General features: G+C 41.7%; 1 protein-coding gene across 3 annotated transcripts in view; it reads left to right on the top strand.

Moving 5' to 3' along the window:
* AFF1 (AF4/FMR2 family member 1) overlaps positions 1-19,649 on the top strand; it is a 263,840-nt gene that overhangs the window by 45,234 nt on the left and 198,957 nt on the right. For 2 of the 3 annotated variants that reach the window (XM_042935953.1, XM_042935954.1), the window contains one exon: positions 13,956-14,035. In XM_042935953.1, coding sequence (XP_042791887.1) covers positions 13,992-14,035 — 44 coding nt within the window. In that variant the 5' untranslated portion in view covers positions 13,956-13,991. Of the gene's footprint in view, positions 1-1,464; positions 1,656-13,955; positions 14,036-19,649 lie in introns of those variants that run through there. The other variant, XM_042935955.1, reaches the window with a different exon arrangement.

The raw sequence follows: 19,649 nt of genomic DNA, 5'->3' as shown, positions 1-19,649 counted from the left end.
AAAGTAGAAGGAAAAGCGGAAGAAAGAATACAGAGGGCACTGAGGGGGTTATTTTCATACATTATATTAATTCACATTATATTACATTTGAATAAGGTAATTTTGTTCATCCAAATAATTTCACCACTTTAAACTGTTAAGATATTGGAAAAACCCACCTGGGCCATTCGATATAACCTTTCTTTAAAAATGCCTTTTTCAGGGGCCCCTGGGTGGCTCAGATGGTTGGGCGTCCGACTTCGGCTCAGTTTGTGAGTTCGAGCCCCGAGTCGGGCTCTGTGATGACAGCTCAGAACCTGGAGCCTGTTTCGGATTCTGTGTCTCCCTCTGTCTCTGCCCCTCCCCCACTTGTGCTCTGTCTCTCTCTGCCACTCAAAAATGAAATAAATGTAAAAAAAAAAAACTTTTTAAAAATGCCTTTTTTCTAATGCTTGTTTATTTTTGAGAGACAGAGACAGAGCATGAGCAGGGGAGGGGCAGACAGAGGGGGAGACACAGAATCCCAAGCAGGCTCCAGGCTCTGAGCTGCCAGCACAGAGCCAGACGTGGGGCTGGAACTCACAAGCCAGGAGGTCATGACCTGAGCTGAAGTCGGGGGCTTAACCGACTGAACCACTCAGGGGCCTCTCAATGTAATCTTTCTGCATCTCTTTTGCTGGGGAGATGAGACGGTGCAAGGAAGACAATGCTTTCTTGGTATGCTCATAAAAGGAATCAGGTAGCATCTTAATTAGACATTAGCTTTGGTTCTGTTTGCCAAAGTCCTTCCCCTCCTAGGATTTTCTGGGGTTGGACTGGTGAAATGTAGATACCCAGAGGTTGGATTCAGGAAATTTGTTTCCCATGCCACTGTGTAGCTTGTGACATTGGCACAACACTTAATTTTCAGCTCTTCCATTTTATTGTTTGGGAAATGACAATAATGATGTACCTGTTTTATAAGGTTGTTGTGAAAATGAGTCGGGCCTGTGAATGAAAAGCCCTTTATAAAGTGTAAAATACTCCCGAGATGTGAGTTATCTCCTTTAAAGGACACAGAATCTGTTTCAATTGTATAGGAGATTGCAGAAAGACTCCTTGACACTTTTAGTCAGAACTTGACCCTGCCGAAGCTCTTTGCAAAACGAAAGGGTTCTTGTGCCCCACGTCAGCTTGGGGCAGGGTCACCCACGCTGCCGGTGCGGTCACTGCAGTACTCCAACCTCAGCGGCTGCTTCCCCCTCATCCTCCCACTGGTTTCTCGGGGAGGGCGGCGATGTTCCTAGCCATCTGGGTGGCGCCAGCTAGAGGGCGTGGGCCGGGTGGATCAGCGTAGCGCGGCTGCAGGGTGAGGGCGGGGCGGGGCCTTCCGAGGAGGGCGTGGCCTTGCCTCCCGGCGTCCTGGCGCTGCTGGCGCGCGGAGCTGGTGAGCCAGCGAGCGGACTGGCGCGCGGCCCCTGCGCACTGGGCTGCCGCCTGCGCGCGTCGCGGGCGCAGCTGCATTTTCGCCTCCGCGGCTCGAGAGCCCAGTCCCGTACGAACCACCTCTGAATCCCGGGGGGACGCGTTCCCCTACGCCCTCCGCACTCGCGCCCCTTCCCCACCGCAACAGGTCAGGGGAGGGCAGAGGCGGAGAGGGCGTACGACTTGCGACTGGAGGAGCAAGGGTCCGGAAGGTAAGCGGAGCTTTTTGCGCCCCCGAGCTGGGGGTCAGCCTGGCCCGGAACGCCGCAGCCGCTGACTTCTGGGAAGCCCAGACTCTCCCCGCCTCGCTGCCTGCTTCCCAGCACGCTGACTCAAGTAGCTGGCGTTCCCACTTTTCCGGTGGGAACCTTGGCGGGGAACGCGCAACGGAGACGCCGGGCTCGCACCACCCTTATTAGCAAATCCAGGGCAGGTAGCGTCTAGAAAAACGGTGTGGAGCGGTGGGAAACACTGGAAGAGACCCGTTCTCCTTCCCCACTCCCCCAGATCTGACATCTGCTGGTGCGCCCCGCGTCTTGCGGAAAGATGTTTGGTTTTGGAACCTGCTCTCAGGGTTGCGTAATAAAGTGTCCCAGAAGTTTCTCGGGCGGTAAAAACGGGGTTTTTCTCCCTTCCACCCGGAGTCTCGGAGTCTCCCTCCCCTCATCATTGTCACCCCTCCCCCTTGCGTCTAGTTGAGAGAATTTAGTGGTTCCAGTCCGATCTAATTGTGCTTGAGAGGGAGGCCTGTGCCGGTGGTCCGCAGCCTCCAGGGAGGGAGGGGAAAGTTGGAGGCACCTTCTGAGACTTGCCCCTGGGGCGGAGGCAGGCTCCGTTTGCCGAACGTGGGACTGCTTAATTTCTCTTGCTAATTTTTTACGCCAGTGTCTGATCCTCTGACTTCTGCTAGCGAGCCCTCAGGCGTCGCGTGCGCCAGGGTCGTCGAATTAAAAGGGAGAGAAATTGGGAGAGTTGTGTGAATCGTACTTTCACCTTGGTGTAATAGTAGTTACGTTAATGAATCTGCGAGATACCTTCGAGCGCCTTGATACTTTCTTACTAGGTTAGTTTTCCAGGAGTTTCTATACACACACCCCATTGTTGTTATGCAAATTGTCTCAGGAAGACCTTTGGATTTGGAGGTGGAGATGTCCGTATCTTCCGGGAGCCCGTCTCTTTTTGGGGGAGCGCTCGCAGTTTTTTTTGTTTTTGTTTTTTTTAACTGTGTTTTTTTTTTTCAGTGTTAGATGGGGGTAATTTTAACCCTGTTGGTGTACGTTGAGGGCGGGGCCGGGGAGATGATACACCGTCGAGGAACCCGACAGATTTAAACCTTCAAGGAGAAACCGTAATTAAGACGAAGACCCAGTGTTCCCTGAGACAGTTGCAAAGTGAAAAAAGCTCAGAAATTGAGGCACAGAAAAACATCAGGCGACCGAACGGCCTGAGAGGTGTGGGAATTTTGCTCGTGCAAGATTATTTCAGAGCAAGGTCATGCAGAGTTCGTAGAAGGTAGGCAGAGGTGGGATACTTCTCCTGGAGCTACCTATGTCAGGCTCCGGGTGGAGATAGAAAAAGAAAAGACCTTTGGACTGGGAGTCTAGTTCTGCTCGGAGGCTTGAGCATACCTAGGCATGGCCCTGTTTCAGTGTTTACTTCCTCTGTCTAATGTATTTCCTTAGCTTGCCTTTCATCTTTAGTGGAAAGGATTCCTTGAGTGGATATTCTGGAAATAAATTCACAGGAGAGTTGAAAATTCTGGATGGTTCTCCTGCTTTAATTTAAAGACAAATTTAATTTGTCTCTTGCCAGTGTCAGAAAATATTGTATTGGTGATAAATATGCAGAAAAGTAATGGAAAGTACTAAACAATAATAACCCAAGAAAAGGAAGGGAGAGTAGGAGAGAAAGCAAGAGAGTAACTCCTGATACTTGTGTAAAACTAGAAAAATGAATTTGAATTTAGCTAATTTAGAAGAGGGGGAACCACAGAAAGGACTTGGGATGATTTGGTCACTTTAAGACAAAGAAGTATCGAAGAGGAGGATGCAAGGCTTTGAAAAAAAATAAGTTTAGATATTGAGAGCTTACTTCCATCCCCCGCACCCTCCCCTTCTTTTCTTTTTCTAAATATAACTTGCAGGGATGGTGAGGCTGGAGGTATGGGACTTGCAGACATGTTGGTGTGAACTCAGCTTTCCACCTGCAGAAAGAAAATGAACTGTTACATATCAAAGTTAACAGGTTTTATTCATTCACTATAGCAATTGAATTTCTGTAGTGACTTTGGCATTTGTGATTTGCTTAACTCTTCAACTTTGTAAAAATACAATTTTGAAGAATCACAGCGTGTTAAATTAGAATACAGAAATCATCCAAAGATAGAATTTATGGTCAGAAAATTTCAGTGATTTTAAACATTGCTTTCTCCTGCAAAATGTGGAGTATGCATGCATTTTTTTTTTGCCACCAGAAGTCACTGTTTCACTGTAGGGTTATAAGACCTAGTACTTTGAAGCAGTAGTAGTTAGAGACTACATCAAAACTGTCTGTCTCTCCTATTTCCTATCTGGTTTGACTGAATTTTGCAAGCAGTGGGTTGAGCTAAAAGTTAACTGTTTTATTAACCAAGAATCTCAATTGGATTTTGGATTAAATTTGGAAGAGTACCGTTCAATTAAGATACACAGATGAATTGCATGTTTGTTAGGAACTTCTACAAATCACTGTAGCTATGTGAGTGTTTAGTTGAAGTTATATTGCCTTGAGTTGAGAAGTAAAAAAAATAGGTTTAGAAAAGGTAACCTTGTTTTCCATATATTTTTTCCTTTTTTTCAAGAAGCATTTGGAAGGAATTTCATGCTGCACGGTAATTTGTGTTTTCATCAAATTTGCATCATCATTTATGAAGTTAATTGGTTTTTAAAAGTACAAATCTTGAGATGGACTTATGCTTTCACTTTTTAAAAGGCAGAGCTAATTTATGTATAAATATTTGGATCGTTATAAGACACACACAGGGAACAATATACCCTGCAGGTGTTTCTGAAGGTATGGCAGCATAATTAGGATAGTGTCCTTACTATTAAAGCCCTACACTGAAAGCTGACCTTCAACTTGAATTTATTAGCTAACTTAGATATGTCTGTGGAAGATAAATGCTTGAAGTTCCCCTATTTTAAGACTCCAGATAATTAACTAATTTTTCAGGAGATTGAGAAAGTATGTTGGAGAGAGTACAAATTAAGGAGCTGCCTGAACATAAATGTACAGAGTTTTGTACATAAGTTATATTTTCCTTATTAAGTTACAAATTCTGTTCCCAAATGATATTTAATTGGCAGTAGTTTTCTAGCTGTCTTTTTTATCCCAGTTTTTTTTTAATATATGCTGAATTGATTCTCAGATTTTATTAAAATAGATTTCATAAACCCTATAATCCATTTATTAAAATTCTACCACAGTGCAGAAGTAAATGTGAATATGTAGTTCTTTGTAGGTACATATCCTTTATTCCTGACTGTTTACATAGACACAACAGATTATTGTACACTTGAGACTGAGAGGTTCTAAAGCCATCAGGGTTGCTAATAGGAGTTTCTATTCGCTTTAGTACAGAACTCCTTCAGTAGTGTTCTCCAGGGGAAGAAAATCAGCTGATTTTCTTAAATTAGCTGGCCCATTTTAAACATGACTAAGGATTTCTTGTTAGAGTGACTTTTTCCTATTAAAAGGCTGAAATTATTGTGACAAGTGGAGCCCAGAGGAGTCAGTTACATCATTCATATAATACCTCATATTCATTCCTAATACCTCATAAGTATCGAACATCTTCTGTGTGCCTCTCAGTTCTCTAAGCTTTGGAGAAAATGTGATAACACCATGATCAAGAAAGAGAAAGTGCTCTTGCAGGTGAATTTTACGTTCATGTAGCATAAAATCTATTTACCAACAGCTTTCATTTAAGCCTAATTACAACTCTAAAGTTGGAGTTCATTTTCCATTTTAAAATCAGGAAATTGAGTTGAAGAAGTTAAGTGACTTGACTCTGACTCAAAGCCTGGTGCCCTTTCCACTATGGTACACTGAGTTGGCTTTGTTGATGTGTGGTTTCCTGTTTTTCAAGAATTACAGCTTGACTCTAAAGTATAAATAGTGTTTCTCCTTGGCTAAGTAATTCTTTCTGATCATTATGGGAATAAAAAAGCAGGTATTTTCATTTAGCATTCTGGACATGTATTTGTGACTCCAAAGGAAAATATTGTGCAGGCCTATTAAAAAGACATGTGATGTTTATTTGCACCATATAAAGATCCTTACCTTCCTAAGAATTATATGCAAGGGCTTATAAACCATCTCCCTTAGTGCTTCAAATCTATTAGAGTTATGAAAGGTCAGTCACATCAGTATGTAAATCAGGATATAGCCATACCATTTCCTTCAATCTTATAGATTCAGTGAATTTATGCAGTGTAGCAGTGGTTTGCAAACTTCTAATGTCAGAATCTTCTGGAAGTCTTGTTAAAACACATCTTCCACCCCACCCCCCATCCCCCTCCCAAACTTTTGATTCAGTGGGTCTGGGGTAATACCCAAGAATTTGCATTGTAACATGTTCACAGGTGATACTGATGATGCTAGTTCTGGAACTACACTTTGAGAAGTGCCATACGGCAGAGCATTTAAAAGCACGGTTACTAAGCCACACAGCTTGGGCTTGAATCTTGCATATGCCACCTACGAGCTGTCAGACCTTAGGCACATTAACTTTTTGTCAAAAATTGTGAAGGCTTTGAGATTCTACCCTACTTTCAAGCTAACAAGTTAACCTGCTACAGTTTCATGGGCTCTTGGGAATGACTTTATTGCTCACAGTAATAGCTGTAGAGAGAGTATCAACATTTCCTTATACTGGTTCCCTAAGCCCCAGTTTCCAAAGAGAGATGTGGAGAGAGTCAGATGACACTTGGAAACAAAATGGGTTGCATTACAGGTGAGGAATCCTGAGCTTAGGGAATTCTAATCTTTTATAATGGGCAGTAAGCATGTCTGCCCTTTGCTCCAGAGGGGGAGATATCTTGTTTATACTGCACAGTAAACATGCTGCCTTGTACTATAGGAGACACTATCTCTATTTTCCAAGGCCGTTCTCTATACAAACATCCTTAAAGATCGGAACAAAGACAGCTGGTGCCTCTGCTTGTATAATGTGCAGAAATGCCATAGACCTATGGAGAATTGGCTTCTAACACTTTTCCATTCCCTTATAAGAAGGGGTTAATAAGACTGTTACTCCTAATAAGATCTCCCTTATTAGATAGTTGAGTAGATTAAATGTACTAAAATTTGGCAAGTACTTGGAGAAGAGCATAATTTGTGCTACATAAATATTTCCTATTATTTCTCCTGAGGGAAAAAGTGTGTGTGTGTGTGTGTGTGTGTGTGTGTGTGTGTGTGTGTGTTTAATGGTAAGGATTGCCTTATAAGATGAAATAATTGTTTCAATGAGTATCCCTAACTTTGAATTTGTTCCAAGACACTTCTTTAATGGGTCTAAATTCTAAAATGGAATAATACATTGTTTTACCAGCCTGTGGAGAATGAGGCAGAAACATTTACTACCAATATTCATGTGTTCTCTCATGTTTCACTGCCTCATTATGATTATGTAGACTCCTGTGACTAATTCTGGGGGTGCCTGGTTGGTTCAGTCTAAGGAGCATGGGACTCTTAAAGAGCATGCAACGCTTGATTTTGCGGATGTGAGTTCGAGCCCTGGGTTGGGTGTAGAGATTACTAAATAAATAAATAAATAAGCTTAAGTAAAAAAAAAAAAAAAAAAAAAAAAAAGAATCATATGACTAATTCTGTCCAGTGGACTGTCTATGGGAGTAACATGTGTTTCTGAGCTCAAGCATTTATAAGTGGCTCTTGTGAGACCCTCCAACTCTCTTATTATGGCAAACCCTGAAGCCACATTTTGAAATAATGGAGATTACAACAGCTTGGGTTTCTCAATGTGGAGAAAAGCTCCCTGCCCTCTTTCCTACCCCAACACACCAATATGCAATGGACATAAAGAGTGAGTATGAACGAAACCTTTGTTCTGTCAAGCCACTGGGATTTTGATGTTAATTTGCCACTACAGGATAACCTGGACTATTCTATCCCAGTGCCTATATATATATATATATATATATATATATATATACATATACATATACATAATATATATATATATACATATACATATATATAATACCTGTCTACTTTATTTTAAAATACAGGCTCTAGACTTGGAGCTTGCATTCTTCTGAGAGGATATGAGCAATTCACATTTATTGTCATTATTATTTTGCATAAATTAATTTCACATGATAAGCACTATGAAAAATATGAACAGTACTATTATTTTCCTACCCAAAGCCCTTCCCTTTGTTGTTGTTGTTGTTGTTGTTACTAAAAGAACCTTAATTGTGTGTGGGGCTACACTGTGCCTAGCCTTAGGTGATAGATCATGCTTCTTCTCAGTGCTAACAACTTGTATCCCAATGTACCTCCCTCCCCATGCACCTTTAGGAGGCCGTGTGACCTAGCTCTGGTTTTTTGATAGGCAAGGTCTTGGGGAAAGATTTTCCTTTCTTGAAAAAAGGAGGAAGATATGGCTGGCATTAGCCACATCCTTCTCTTCTCATCTTCCTGCCTTAAATGCAGGTAAGATGTCTGGTTATAGCAGCAACCTTTTCATACCATGAGGTGACAGGCATAAAGACAACATGCTAAATATGGCCGAGCAGAAAGAGCCAGAGTTCTTGATGGCCTCATTGAATAGCTAAAACGGTATCAGTAGCCACCGACTTCTGGACTTGCTCTGGAAGTGTAAACTTCCGTTAACCAAGCAGTTGCTCCTTGCAGCTAGGCACGTTCCTAGAGTATAATGGAATTGAGAGTGGGTTGGCTGCAGGATGTGGTTGAAGGCACAGTAGTACTACAGTAGCTACTGTGGTCTCTCTGAAAATGTATCATTGAGCAGAGACCTGAGTAATGAGAGGGAGCCGACAGGATGTGGCATGTATATTTGAGTTTGGGGTAGCACCAGAGCCCTCTTGAACAAGGATTTGCAGTGAAGAGGTGGTTGGTAAAATCGTGTTCCATTATAGATTTCTAAGCTATGGGCTCATGGCATTGGAGAGCCAAAGGAACTGGGAATGATCATATCAGTTTGGGACCTGGGGAGATTATGATCTGCTTGGGGTAGAGTTCTGGAGAATGCCGACGAAAACAGTGTATGATGCGTGACTCACCTCTGACACATTGTCTGTTCCCAGGAGACTGTTACTCCTGGAGGTCTGTGTGGGGACAGGAAGGGAAGTAGACTTGATGGGGACTTCTGACCAGACCAATCCACACACCCTCTGGACTCTGGACAGAGTTATTTTCTCCTTTGGGAACTGGGTCATGGTCATGGGGCCTTGAGACCTGCTTAGGTCAGTTTGTTGTTGAAAAGCAATATATGGGTTCTCCCAAACATGTGCTTTGATTAGCAGAAGAATAGCCAGAACAACAACTACTACCATTTTACTGAGTGCTTAACATGAGCCAGGCATTGTGCTAAAAATATTACAAACATTTAATTTAACCCTATGACAATCCTGTGAAGCCCTGTATTACTGATGAGAAAGCTGAGACTTTAGGGAAAAAATTAGTAAAAAAAAAAATTTTTTTTGAGATTATATAGGTAGTAGGTTGCAAAGCAGGCCTTTTAACCAGCTTGTCTTAAAAGACTCCTGAGAGTAGGTTCCCTAGAATGTGCTAGGTTTTGGAAGCCCTTAAAAAATGAAAGAAAAAAAAAATTTTTTTTTTTTACTTGAATTGTTTTTACCTGCTATTTGGGGGAGAAAAGCAATTTGATATACATGACATTTTTGTTTTTGAAACAATTTGTTGCAAGAGGCTGAAGGAGTGTAGAAGACCTCAGCAGGGTGCATTCCTGAATGAAACCCATTTGTTTCACTTATATAAAATGTAACATAGATGTTACTGACTTAAATAACCAGAGAGGCTCCATATTCCCCTCTTCCCGACCCCCTGGCTCTGCAAGAGCTGCTGTGTATTGGAAACCTACGATGTGTCAGCTGGCTAGGCATTTCAGCTGGATTCTGTAATTCAGTCTTCTCAGTAACTGTAGAATGTGCTATACTCCATTTTACAGCTGGGAACACTGAGGCTGGTATGGTTTAATTTGCCCAAACTGATCCCTGGTCTCAACCTGAACCTGTTCTGTTGCACAGCCAAGTTGGTGTCTTCTCTGCTTTTTTTTTTTTTTTTTAGTAGGATTTTAAACTGCTCCCCCTATTTATCCCATTTTGTCTTTATAATCTAGGGAAATAATATAAAAATGTATGAAAATTTCAGGAAGACCTTCTGATTTCAATATTTGTAGGCCAGTCCATTTTCTTCCAAGCCCCTATATTTTAGAGGCAAAACTGTTTACATAGATAATAAAAGATTCATAGCATACAGAATAAAAGTGTCCCTTTCCAGAGAAGTCACCATTTACAGTTTGGTGTATGTGTGCACACATGCACATTTGTGTGTATATGATACATAAACATTAAAATAAAGCATTTGCTTTAAAAAAAAAAAGTCAATGTTTATTTATTTTTGAGAGACAGAGAGACAGAGCATGAGTAGGGAAGGAGCAGAGAGAGAGGGAGACACAGAATCCAAAGCAGGCTCCAGGCTCCAGGCTCCAGGCTCCAGGCTCCAGGCTCCAGGCTCCAGGCTCCAGGCTCCAAACTGTCAGCACAGAGCCTGACGCTGGGCTCGAACCCATGAACCGCAAGATCATGACCTGAGCTGAAGTCGGATGCCCAACCAACTGAGCCACCCAGGCACCCCTAAAGCATTTGCTTTTTAAAACAAATTGGCTCACACTGTCCATATTGTTCAGCATCTTGTTTAGGTAAACATCCTTTTTGATGTTTTGTTGCATCTCATGATGTATCATAATTGATCGAGCCATTTCTGTGTTGGCATGTATTAGGTTGTTACCAGTTTTCTTACAAACAATATTTTATTGCACATAACTCCTTGTACACTGTGACTGTATTTTTAAGAAAGATTCTTTGAAAGAGACATTAACTGAAGCATATACTAATTTCCTTTCTTAGCAGTGGTTTAGGTTAATAACTTCCTGACTACAGTAGGTCTCTATTCCAACTTAACTTTTTAAAAAAATTTTTATTTATTTAATTTGAGAGAGAGAGAGAGAGAGAGAGAGAGAGAGACAGCACCAGTGGGGGGGGGGGGAGGAGGGAGCAGAGAGAGAGACAGGGACAGAGAGAATCCCAAGTAGGCTCCTTGCTGTCAGCACAGAGCTACACTCAAGGCCCAAACTCATGAACCTTGAGATCATGACCTGAACCAAGATCAAGAGTCATACACTTAACTGACTGAGCCACCTAGGCGCCCGGCTAACCTAACCTATGTGAGTTGCGTGGCTATTCCATACAGAGGTGTAAATCATACATCACCTAAACTGTCTGTCACGGGCTGAATTTGTTCTTTTCTGTGAGACATAATTGAGATAACAGTCAATAATCTGGTGATGTAGCTTCCTAGCACTTGTCTCTGTGGAAAGGATTGTGCCTCCTGGCAAATCAAAGAATTTGAGTTGTACAGACTCTGGCTGTGCCTGGGGGCAGATCCCTGAGAGAATATGTCTCTTTCACTTTGTACACTGCCCACTCACCCAAGATTATTTTCAGAGAGAGAGAGTGTGTGCACATCCAGGGGAAGGGGAGAAGGGCAGAGAGAGAGGGAGTGAGAGAATCCCAAGCAAGTTCTGGGCTCCCAATGCAGGTTCAAACTGTGAGATCATCACCTGAGCCGAAATCAAGAGTGGGATGCTTGACCACCCAGGCACCACCCCTAGAGCAGTTTTACATTCACAGCAACATTGAGAAAGTAGAGAGATTTCCCTTAAACCGCCCCACCCCTGTCCCCATGCACAGCCTTCCCATAATCAGTGTCTCCCACTAGAGTAGTATATTAGTTACAAATGATGAATTTACACTGACACATCGTTATCATCTAGAATTCTAGGACCATCTTTCACTGCAGGTCTGCATGGCTTGCTCCTCACTTTAAGTCTTTGCTCAAATGTTACAGTCTCTGACCACCATATATAAAATTGCAAGAGTCAGAGGCTCAACCAGCTGATCTACCCAGGCGCCCTTTATTGCCTTTTAATATCTAACATCTATGTATTTTTTTTTTTTAATTTATTTTTGGGACAGAGAGAGAGACAGAGCATGAATGGGGGAGGGGCAGAGAGAGAGGGAGACACAGAATCGGAAACAGGCCCCAGGCTCCGAGCCATCAGCCCAGAGCCTGACGCGGGGCTCGAACTCACGGACCGCGAGATCGTGACCTGGCTGAAGTCGGACGCTTAACCGACTGCGCCACCCAGGCGCCCCATAACATCTATGTATTTTTATGTGTTGTCTTTGCTAAACTCTAGTTTGCAAGCTCTGTGATGGCAAGTCTTTGTTCTTCACTCTTATTCTTTGTACCTGGGCTGGAGTAGATGCTCAGGAAACATTTGCTGGCCTAGTGAGTAAGTGAATAAACAAGGGAACTCAGGACCCTTCTCAGGGTTGGTGTTTTTCCACAACTCAACCTACCTCCCCCCTCACTGCTTGCTCACTCCCCACCAACAAGCCCCAGGGAAGGCACTGTTGGTCTGCAAGCAGGTGGGGCATCTTCCTTGGGAGGGTCCTGTGGGAGACCATCAGGACTCTTCAAAAGGGTTTAAATGAAAACATACTATTTTATTGGCCATCTACTGTGTGCCAGCCCTGCATGTCAAGAGAGAGAAGGTGAGAGCAGCAACAGGGGTGGAGGGAGAGAAAGGTGGGGGAGGGAGAGTAATGGCAGGAAAGAGGGTAGAGAAAGAGAGGAAAGGAAAATAAAAGTGTATTTGAGAGAGGGAAAGTGAGAGAGAGAGAAGGGGGGGGAGGGACGATGACTGGGATTTAAAGTTGGAGAATTTAGGAAACTTGGCTAAGCTGGGTTAAGTAGGGCTGCTGTAGCTGGTTAGAGGAGTGTGGGAATCCAAAGCTTGTTCGACCCTGAAAAACAGAGCTCTACTAGTGTGAGTTTAACTAGAATATGTGCAGTATCCATGTTGCGCTCTTTTTTGCGGGGAGGAAATAGAGTGTATATCTACTAGTATGGAAACATTGTGGTCAGCAACTTTAATTTCAGGGAGGAGGAGATAAAAGGACCTTATCAGGTGTCAGAATAGCACTGGCCTATATTCAATGTTTCAGCCTCAGGCTGGAAGTGTAACAGCCTCTTAAACATAAGAGCAAGCTAAAACTGTTACAAATTTAGTGTGTTTTCATTTGTATCACAGTTTGTTAAATATGTGCTAAGATAATTTGTAACATATCCTTTGTCTTAAGGATGTTTGAAAAAATTGAACTATTTAAAGCAAGTTAGGATAAGTGCAGTAAATTTACAAATACATATACAAGAAAGGGAAAAGGAAACAGCTGTTGATAGTGTTAACCAAAGACAGGTTGTTTCTAGAGATACACAGGACAGTACCAAGGCCATCTGCCCAGGTTGTATAACTTTTTCTTTTTCTAATTTTTGACCAGAACGGTTTTGAGAGAAGGTTCAAAAATGACTTTGGGGATTAAACACATTTTATGAGTGGAAGTAAAATCTTAAGATTGGCTCCTATTTGGCCTACATTTTTATTAAGTATTGAATTCTTATATAAAGACCAACTGGTTGATTTCCTTTCTTGTGCAACTCTTACTTTCTTTTGATTCTGTTTCCTCAGGCAGATTACTTAAAACTGGGTTTCCGTTTTCTTATCTATAAAATGGGTTATTAGTATGTGGGATATTAGTATATGCCTTTCAAGTTTATTGCAATGTTTACATCAACTTTCATTTTAAAAAGGGATTAACACAATGCTTGGCAAAAGTAGACACTGGGGACATGTTATTTCCTTTCATACTCCTCATGATTAACTTATGCCTATCTCTTCTTGCTGAAATGGCTTTGAAATTTAAAAAAAAAATTTTTTTTAAAGTTTATTTGTTGAGATAGGACAGGCAGAGGAGGGGCAGAGAGAGGGAGAGAGAGAGAATTCCAAGCAGGCTCCTCACTGTCAGCACAAAGCCCCACGCGGGGCTTGAGGTCACCAGTCATGAGGTCATGACCTGAGCTGAAATCAAGAGTCGGACATTTAACCAATTAAGTCACCCAGGTGACCCTGAAATGGCTTTGAGTAACAGCCTCAAAACTGAAAGTACCTTTGCCCTATGATATATGGTAGCCGGTTTGTTTATGCAGCTTGAGAGTTGATGAAGAACCACTCCCTAATTCTAATAAGAACATTGAATTCTGTTTCCAGTAGGATTTTCTTGCAAGTTATGCATGCCTAGGAGTTTACTTATGGACTAATATTCAGATTGCTGTTTCTCTTTCAGATGAACAGACTTGTTACTTTCCACTGACTGGCAGCAATGGCGTTTACCGAAAGAGTCAAAAGCAGCAGCAGCAGCAGCAGGTAACAACTGTGAAATCCCTGATTCAAAGATGCGACAGCATTTAAGTTTATAATCTATGTTTCAAAGAATAAGCTTGATCTTTTTCATTTTTGCAATGCAATAAAATATGTGAAAATGTCAGTTTTCTCTACAGGAAGCCAAACCTCTTAGACTGGCTACATATTTTCTTTAAATCTAATACTCTCTCAGCCTCATAACTCCTTTCTTTAACATGTGGATGTTATATATAGTAGATCAGCATCCTAATTCTGTGTTCAAGATACTGGTCCATATTCCACTGATCTGCAGAAATGAGCACCTATTCAGCCTGTGCTGAAACAAATATGAGATCTACCTTATGGGAGCTTCAAAGGAGGGAATTCTGTCAGTTACATTTTATTTACTTTCACATCTCTCCCTCCAAGTGTGCACATACAGTTAACTTCCTTCTTGCATATACTATGGGGTCAGGGTTGATTGAGGGGAGCATGTTAACATTCTGAAGCAGTTATTAAGAATAATTCATATGATAGCCAGAAGGCATTCTTAATATCACTGATCAGTTTTGTTTTTTTTTTATACTGTTAGATATTCCAAAACATATTAAAGTATGAGACATGTAGACTCAAACTTACTCAACTGATATTTATTGAGAGGCAGATGATAGTGCATGCAATTCTGGAAGGTCCTGCCTGGATGCTTTCCCACTTCCCCTTTCTGGTTCAGTTAGAAAACTTGTCCTCCATTCCAGGTGGCCCTGGTGGGACTGTTGTTAAACTTGGTGCACTGTCCTCCCCCACAGAGGAAGGCATGTGACCCAGGCTGCAACAATTCATGTTCTGCTAGAGCTGGGGGAAGCTATTGTCATCTGTCTTTAGGCTTGTCCTTGTGTTCGGTTACACATAAGTTTTAAATTTGTATGTAGTTAAATGTCTTGTCCTTTATGGATTCTGGTTTTGATTGTGCTTAGAAAGGTCTTTCCAACTCCAAGATTGTGAAAATAATGTCATGGGTTCTCTGCTGGCGCTTCAGTGGTTTCATTTTTTGCATTTAAATCAGAACTTGTGAGCTGGTGGCCTATGGGACAGATCTGGTCAACAGATGGGTTTTGTTTGGCCCCTCACAGTGTTCTAAAAAAATATATCTGCCAATGTTTTTTACATAACAATCTAGACTTCCATCTTCTCTTTAAAAATTTAAGATTTAACAACATTGGGCTTGCATTGCTATATCGCAGCACTCAGATACAGTCAAATGGCTGTTGCTCTTTTAGACAAGGCCATGAACTTAGACAAGTTCTAATTCAGAACTTACCAAATGGTATGCCATCAGTACTTTTCAGGTGTGCCAACATGTTTGTCCCCTCAGCCTGCCAGTCAGCCAGAACTCCAGGATTCCTACCTGCATTCCCCCTGCAGACTTCTGCTTTGTCGGGATTCCCCCAGAAAGACTTGATGTAAAAAAAAAAAAAAAAAAAAAGAAGAAGAAGAAGAAGTCAGGAGGGATGCCTGGATGGCTCAGTCGGTTCAGCATCTGACTTTGGCTCAGGTCATGATCTCATAGTTCATGAATTCAAGTCCCTGGTCAGGTGAGCTTGAACCCAGCTCCAGTGAGCTGGTTTCCAGTGAACTCGTGCCCCACTTCTCTCTTTTCCCCTCCCCTGCCCTTTCCCCTCCCCCCACCCTGCTTCTCATGGGATTCTCTGTCTCTTCCTTTCTCTATCTCTCTCCCTCCCCCCCTGCTTCTCATGGGATTCTTTCTCTCTCTCTCTCTCTCTCTCTCTTTCTCTGCACCTCACTCGCTCCCTCTCTCTCAAAAAAAAAAAAAAAAAAAAAAAAAGAGAAAAGAAAAGAAATTAAAAGAAGTCAGGAGAGCACAGCAGCTTTCTAGTTCACCACAGTTCCCACACAGTTGGACTCCCACATTCACCTCACTGCTTAGCCCTCTTAACTTGTGACCCTTTTCAGATCTTGGGCTTTTAATTTTTTTTAAATTTTTAATTAATTAATTTTTGAAGTAGGCTGTATGTCCAGTGTGGGGCTTGAACTCATACCCTGAGATCAGGAGTCACATGCTCTACCCACTGAACCAGCCAGGTGCTCTAGATCTTGGACTTTTTGTGGTATTTTGATCCATCTGTAATTAATTTTAGTATAAAGTATGTGCTGTAAATTTCCATATTAATAGGAAAGTGAAAAGGTCCAAGGGATGTTAGGGAGCCATTTTTTTAAAAAAGCAAAAAGCTAAGCAGTTGTTTGACCATAGTTTATTAAATCATCATCTTTTCTCCACTGATTGAGTGCTGCATGTAAATTCCATCACATTTTTAAGTCTCTTGTTGGACTCCTTTGTCCCATAGATTGTTTCTTCTGCCAGTGGTGCCAGTGCTATTTCACTGTATTCCCCATAGCTCAAAATATGCCGACACTTCTTTGTCGTTACTTTTCATTTTCAGAATTTTGATAGTTATTCACATCTGATTACATTTCCATATGTACTCTGACGTCTTTAGTCATTTTCTAGAAAAATGTTGGCATTTTGATTGGTGTCCCTTTGAATTTTGCCAATTGGGGCAAGTCAGATTCTATAGCTTATTAAAACTGGGTCTTTCTACAAAAGAATCTAAATATCAGAATGATGAAATTTTAAGAGGTTGAGAAGTTTAATTTTTTTCAAAAAAAATTTTTTTAACGTTTATTTATTTTGAGACAGAGACAGAGCATGAACGGGGGAGGGTCAGAGAGAGAGGGAGACACAGAATCTGAAACAGGCTCCAGGCTCTGAGCAGTCAGCATAGAGCCCGACGCGGGGCCCGAACTCACGGACCGCGAGATCGTGACCTGAGCCGAAGTCGGACGCTTAACCAACTGAGCCACCCAGGCGCCCCAAGAAATTTTAAATTTCAGTTGTATGGTGTTTGGAGGTAGGATTTTTCAAAAATTTCTAGTTGTTGACCTTTCATCCTATACAATTTCTGGTAGAAGAATCAATTGTAATAGTTACAGTATTCTCAGTGGCAAGATTAAAAAGGTATTCTGTATTCTATTATTTACGTATGTTTTTCATTGTTGCTAATTATTAAGTTAGGATGCAAAAAGGGCCCTTGTAGTAACATTGTAGCACTTACAGAACTGGTTTTATTGTTGGTGACATTTTTTCAACTCATCGCCTTCCTGATGTGCTCCTTTTAATTTTAATACCCAGTACAAGTGATAAAGCCAGGGAAAATCCTAAATGGAGCTCAATTTTTAATATAAACCAATAGCTCACTGTTTAAATGTTTAATCATGATACTTTAATCTTTTAGTAGTCCAGAAAAAAAACCCCACAAATTCATGTGGAACTGGTCCAGGGCTATCACATATTTGAAACAGATGTGTCTTGAGTGTGCAACTCTAATTGTTCAAATGAAATAGAAATCTGAGTGTGAGCCCTTACTTTGCTCAGGGCTATCAAAAGTCATAAGCGTGGACAGAATATCAATGTAATGGGCAAAGACAGTATTTGTTTTAGTTGTTATAAATAATGGGCTTATTCTGTGATTTCCAGGTTTATCACCGTTGAACACTACTGAATCTGAGCTCACCTGTATTTCCCCCTACCCTCCTTCTCCCCCTCTCCTTTCTTTTTGTTCTTTCCAAAAATTGTTATTGGAGTATAACAAACTGGAAAGGGCAGACATTATTAGTACAGTTCAGTGTGTTTTCACAAAGTGAACACACTTGTGTAACCGATGAAGTGACAATACCAGCTCTCCAGAAGCCTCCGCCTGTCCCCTTTTAGCTACTAACTCCCTCAAAGGCTGCCGCTATTCTGACTTCTAACACTATGGATCTGTTTTGCTTGCTTTTAGATTTCATTTCATATAATCCTACAGTATGCTTTTTATGTTTCCTTATTCAGGTTTAATGTTTGTTATTTTTATTTCTTCTGTTTCATAAATTGTTATCTTTACCATTTAAGTATTTCAGTAATGTATTTTATTTTGAAATACTACATTAGGTATGTTTTATATAGTTGATATTAAATACGTTTATTTTCCTTTCAAGTTTCCATGGTCTGATATAACATAATTATCCTTGCTCTTCCATTTCTTTCCTTCTAACCTCCAACTGTTAGCTCTTTAGTTTTATTTATTTATTTAATTGTTTTTAATGTTTATTTTTGAGAGAGACAGAGTGCAAGTGGGGGAGAAGCAGAGAGAGAGAGAGGGAGACACAGAATCCGAAGCAGGCTCCAGGCTCTGAGATGTCATCACAGAGTCTGATGTGGGGCTTGAACTCACGAGCCGTGAGATCATGACCTGAGCTGAAGTCGGATGCTTAGCTGACTGAGCCACCCAGGCTCCCAGCTCTTTAGTTTTAAATTGTCCAACTTGATAGCACATTTTATTTTATAGTTACCTGTACCCTTGAAACCTTGGTCTTTAAATTGATAACAGAAGTTGAAAAACCAACAGCATTATATACATTATTTTGATTGGGAAGTAAAATAGTGTATAGAGTTTCATTTCATATATGGTTCAAAGTCATCACAAGAAACACTTGGAAGAGAAGGTTCATTTTGGTCAGGACAAATCAACCCTTGACTTTAGCTAATTAAATTGTTCAAATTCATGGCACATTTTATTTTTTTATTTTTTTTATTTTTTTTTTTAAATTTTTTTTTTCAACGTTTTTTATTTTAGTTTTGGGACAGAGAGAGACAGAGCATGAACGGGGGAGGGGCAGAGAGAGAGGGAGACACAGAATCGGAAACAGGCTCCAGGCTCCGAGCCATCAGCCCAGAGCCTGACGTGGGGCTCGAACTCACAGACCGCGAGATCGTGACCTGGCTGAAGTCGGACGCTTAACCGACTGCGCCACCCAGGCGCCCCAATGGCACATTTTAAATTGCTTCATCTTTGGGGCACCTGGGTGGCTCAGTCAGTTAAGCATCTGACTTTGGCTCCAGTCATGATCTCGTGATTTGGGGGTCTGAGCCTCACATCAGACCTCTGAGCTGTCAGCACAGAGCCTGGAGCCTGCTTCAGTTGCTGTGTCTCTCTCTCTCTCTGACCCTCCCCTGCTCATGCTCTATCTGTCTGTCTGTCTCTCTCTCAAAAATAAACATCTAAAAAAAATAAATTGCTTCATCTTTGAACGTATGTTTATTTATTTAGAGACAGCACATGAGTACATGCTCCCACGTACATGCGTGGGTGGGAGGGGCAGAGAGAAAGGGAGAGAGAATTCCAAGCAGGATCCCTGCTGTCAGTGCAGAGCCTGACGGGGCTCCATCTCACGGAACCGTGAGATCATGACCTGAGCCAAAACCAAGAGTTGGACACTTAACCAACTGAGCCACCATGGCACCCTAAATTGCGTCATCTTTGATTTTTTTTAATGTTCATTTTTGAGAGAGAGAGAGGGAGAGAATCTGAAGCAGGCTCCAGACTCTGAGCTGTCAGCATAGAGCCCGATGAGGGGCTGAAACTCACAGACCCGAGATCATGACCTGAGCCGAAGTTGGACACTTAACTGAGCCACTCAGGTGCCCCAGTTACTTTATCTTTGAATGGTGTTTTTATTTTTTGCTGGAGTTTTTAGTTTTTCCTTATTGAGAGAACATGCCTTTTTGCTATTTCACCAATCT

This window comes from Panthera leo, chromosome B1, assembly GCF_018350215.1.
Source record: "Panthera leo isolate Ple1 chromosome B1, P.leo_Ple1_pat1.1, whole genome shotgun sequence".
In the NCBI taxonomy this organism is placed as follows: domain Eukaryota; kingdom Metazoa; phylum Chordata; class Mammalia; order Carnivora; family Felidae; genus Panthera; species Panthera leo.
The sequence above is the reverse complement of the archived record's forward strand: the minus strand, read 5'-3'. Positions and strand labels throughout refer to the sequence as shown.